The 4,682-nt window shown below is 37.3% G+C and overlaps 1 protein-coding gene across 1 annotated transcript in view; it reads left to right on the top strand.

Moving 5' to 3' along the window:
* SLC26A8 (solute carrier family 26 (anion exchanger), member 8) overlaps positions 1–3,301 on the top strand; it is a 152,446-nt gene extending 149,145 nt beyond the window's left edge. Inside the window, exon 17 of the mRNA XM_006882174.1 lies at positions 2,828–3,301. Coding sequence (XP_006882236.1) covers positions 2,828–3,301 — 474 coding nt within the window. The remainder of the gene's footprint in view (positions 1–2,827) is intronic.
* Positions 3,302–4,682: the final 1,381 nt, after the last annotated feature.

The following is a 4,682-nucleotide window of genomic DNA, read 5'->3' on the forward strand; positions in this document are numbered from 1 at the left end:
TTTTTTTATCTCTAGCATTTAAAATAGGCCAAGACTAGGAGAAGAACAATTTCTATTTTGGATGTATTAAATTTATGACTTTTTGTTTTAGACAAGTGGAATTATCAAGAAGGCACATAGATATTGTTGTTATGTACCATTGAGTCAGAACTGGCCTATAGCTGATCCTTCAGTGGGTTTTCAGAAGCAGCAAATCACACAGGAGGAGATTGCCCATCTTTCTCCTGTGGAACACCTGGTAAATTTGATCTGTGTGCCTTTGCATTGGCAGTGCAGCTCCTTAGTGTTATAGGCAGAGTCACTGGGATCTAGGTGGCTATAAAATTGTGATGCCATATAAGATTATATAAGGTGAGAGTGCAGACAAAAAAGTTGCAGGATCAAGTCCTGTAACATGCCAACATTCAGAGGTCCAGTAAAAGCAGAGGATACATGAAAGAGACCAGGAAGAAACAATCAAGAAAGTAAAAGGAGGAGCTGACTGTACCTTCTCTGTAGAGAAAATGCAACAGTCAGAGGAACCTGGTCACCAGCCTTGTTATTGACCATCAGTAACAATAATAGACTGTAAGAGAGGTCGGCTGCATGTAACAAAAGAAAAGGAAGAGAAGACACAAATAACTCAAATAAGGAATCACAACACAACCAGCTGAATATAAATTTATAATAATGGACTTTTATGAAAAGGTATATACTCTAATAAAATTGGTAAATCGAGAGAAAAGAAACAAATTCGTAGAAACCCATACACTACCCAGATTGACAAGGACAGATGTAGAATATTTGAATAGACCCATCACAAAAGAAGAAACTGAGCAGGTCATAAAAACACCCTCCCCTCAAAAAGTCTTGGCCCAGATGGCTTCATAACTGAATTTTACCAAACACTCAGAGATAAACTATCACCAATTCTACCTAAATTTTTTTTTTAAATATAAAAATAAGGACTATTGCGAGAGTCATTCTATGAAGCAAGCATAAGCCTATTTCCAAAACCAGGCAAAGACATTTCCAAAAAAAGAAAACTATACGCCAAGAACTCTAATGAACAGACATGCAAAAATACTTAATAAAACCCTTGCCAATAGAAAAATAATAATAATTCGTGGCCAAGTGGGATTTATAACAGGTATGCAAGGATGGTCCAACATAAGAAAAACAATTAATGTAATTCATATTAACAAAGCAAAGAACAAAAACCTTTCAAGAAATGATCCTATCAATTGATACAGAAAAGGCCTTTCCTAAAATCCATCACAACTTCCTGATTAAAACACTCAACAAAACAGGAATAGAATTTCCTCAACACAGTAAAAAGTATATATGCAAAACTGAGAGCCAGCGTTCTCAATGGAGAAAGACTAAAAACTTGTCAACAGGGACCAGACAAGGATGCTCACTATCACCACTCATATTCAACATTGTTTTGGGAATACCTGTTAGGGCAATATGACAAGAGAAGGAAATAAGAGGCATCAAAATTGGCAAAGAAGTGGTAAATTGTCGCTATATGCAGATTATACAACAGTGTACACAGAAAACCCCAAAGACTCAACACAAAACCTGTTAGAGATAGTAGATCAATTTAATAGAGTGGTAGGATATAAGATCAATATACAAAAGTCAGTGAGATTTCTCTACAGTAACAAAGAAAACATGGGGAAAGAACAGCATACTTGAAAAGGTGGAGGAATAGCAAAGGAGAGGAAGATTCTTAACCCAGTGGGTTACACAGTGATTGCAACAATGGGCTTGAGTGTGTAAGAGATTATGAGGTGGCCCAATATAAGGACAAAGTTCAGATCTATTGTTCAGAGCATTGCTAAAAGTCCTACTTGACAGCACCTAATAACAACAGACACACAAAAGATTTTTGTAATGAAAACTACAAAACACTACTCCAAGAAACAGTAAAAGACATAACCAAGTGGAAAAATATTCCCTGTTCATTGATGGGGAAACTCAACACAATGAAAATGTCAGTCTTACCAAAGCAATCTACATGTTTAACACAATCCCAATAAAAACACCAAAGTCATTTTACAAAGAGAAAAGAAAAAAAAAATCCACACAAACCCAAAGAGATAGAAAATGTAGTTAACAAGCTTATTGGGAAAGAACAGTGACCCCAAATAAGCAAAGGCCTTCTTAAAAATAAAAATGAAGTGGGAGTCATCGTGTACTTGCTGATCTCAAAACCTACTACACAGCTGTAGTAACCCAAACAGCATGGTAATGGTACAAAAAATAGACACATAGACCAATGGAATAGAGTTGAGAACCTATCTACCTTTGGTCAACTGGTATTTGACAAGGAAACAAAACCTATCAAATGGGGACATGACAGCCTCTTCAACAAATGGTGCTAGCAAAACTGGACATATACTTGAAGAAAACTGAAGTAGAATCTACATTGCACACCATACGGGGGTGGGGGAGAAAATCAGTTCAGCATGGATGAGAGACCTGGGGTAAAGCCCCAAACCATAAAGCTCGTAAGAGACAAAATGGGAACAAACTTAGAAGCCCTAGCTTATGGTATAAATAGTCTTGTAAATATAACCAGAAATGCAGAAGCAGGAGAGTATAAAATAACAAATGGGACCTTCTACAAGTATTAAGCCCCTGTGTGCATCAAAAAATTTTTCCAATAGGGTGAAAAGAAAACTTACAGACTGGGTATAAACATTTGACAATGACATCTGTGACAAGGATCTCACAGGGTAAAGAATGATAACCTAATAACCAAATGGGAAAAACATAGAAAGATTTTTCAAAAGTCAAATTGATTTGGAAATTTCAGTCTAACTAATTGTTTGTGTTTCAGAATGAAGACTCAATATATCAAACGAACAATGGCAGCCAAGATATCTCCCAACCAAGTCCAGGCTTCAGGAATTTAATTCTGGGGCCAAGAAAAGAAATACGGGATAATTCAGAGCTAGATCTAGAGATGGAGCCCATGCTTGATTCAGAACAAGAAAATCTGAACCGAGACCTGGAGTCATTGCTGGAGCCTGACTCTGAGATAGATCTTGACTCAGAGCTAGAGCGCAAGTCTGAGATGGATATGCTGGAGACTGATGCGGACATTGAGCCCGAGCCACAACCAGGGCCTAAACCCAGGAAAAACACTTTTAACCTTTCTCCAAAGACACAAAGGCCTCAGTATCAGACTCTGTATCAGGGTAGTTCCCAGTCTCAGCCTCAAACAGGGTCTGAGAGGAGGTATCACTATAGGAATTTGCCCTTATCTAAGGGCAATAATGTTGAAGATCCCTGGGAAGAAAATTGGGTATAAGGGGAGGGATTCCTTTGGTTAAATTCTCTCCACTCTAATGAGGATTGCTTGGTTCAGAGACCTAGACTTGATGTAGATTATCAGTACTTACCTTGTTTCTCCTCCAATCTGCTGGCTTTCTTCCATGCTCAGCTCTAGGATCAAATTCTCAGACCACAATACTAAATGCCAAGACTTATCTCTGAACTCTCAAACTAGGCTTACTTCATTTCACCTTCAGCAGATAACCTAGTGTTGGTGTGGTGGGTTTGGGTTTGTTTTTTTTCAAACCCCCACATCTCTGTGGTTTTTCAAGACCATCTCTAGATTGCCCCTCCTGTCTCTGTCTCTGTCTCTGTCTCTGTCTCTGTCTCTGTCTTCTTCTTTCTCTTTATTCTATATCCCCAAGAAAATATTGGGTAGGAGGATTCCAGAAATGGATGGATATGGTGGGAAAAGGTTACCAAGAAAAAGAATTGGTCAGCAATCATTTTGTGTGAGGTATTGTCATTGCATTGATAAAGAAATGAAAGTAGGCCAGTTAAACCAGGTCAAAGGTAAGCCAACCTGTGAGATTTGCATTCCAAGAAGTTGTTAAACTGGAAGTATTTTTGCTATCACCCCAGAGCTTGGGGTCTTATATTACCATAGGTTTTGCAATGCTAGTCAGCTCTACCAACTGATAAGGATGTTAGCTCTATGAATCTTTCTCTGGTCTTCAGATTCCCATCTAACAGTGCTGCTTTTTTTTAAAAAAAAAAAAAATCTTTTTCAAAATAATATTGTGTTTGCAGTAAAAGTTTAAACAGAAGTTCAGATTTCTATTCAACAATTTCTAAACCAATTGTTCAGTGACATTGGTTTTATTTTTCATAATGCATAAACATTCTCAATATTTCCATTCTGGTTCTGTTTTCATTCATCTAGTTTACATAACTCCTTACATGATCATTTGGTGTCATATAGATATTTTTAAGGACCACAATAGTAATGGATGACATTTCTTATTATGTAAGCCAATTTGTTATTTAGCTAAAAGGTGACCTGAGGGGTTATTTTCAGGTCAAAATTTAAGGAGGATCTTAGGGCAATAGTCTTGATGGTTTCAACTAACTCAGTAAATCTGGTTTGTTTCTGGTTTTGTTGTAGGAATTTAATGTTTTGTTCCACATTTCTCTCCCATTCTATCAGGATCCACCTATTGTGACCCCGATAAAATAATTGGCAAGCAGTAACTGGGCACCATGTACTTTTTCAGGTCTTAGAATGGATGAAGCCATGGCTTATATAGACGGTTAGTCCTATGCACTAACTAATTTTTGAGTCTGTGGTTTCTGTCTTTTTCTTTCGCTCCAGATAAATAGAAACAAATACTTGTATCTGAAATGGCTGTTTGCATGCT

This window comes from Elephantulus edwardii, unplaced genomic scaffold (genome assembly GCF_000299155.1).
Source record: "Elephantulus edwardii isolate Elephantulus edwardi_28Jun2011 unplaced genomic scaffold, EleEdw1.0 scaffold00017, whole genome shotgun sequence".
Taxonomy (NCBI): Eukaryota; Metazoa; Chordata; class Mammalia; order Macroscelidea; family Macroscelididae; genus Elephantulus; species Elephantulus edwardii.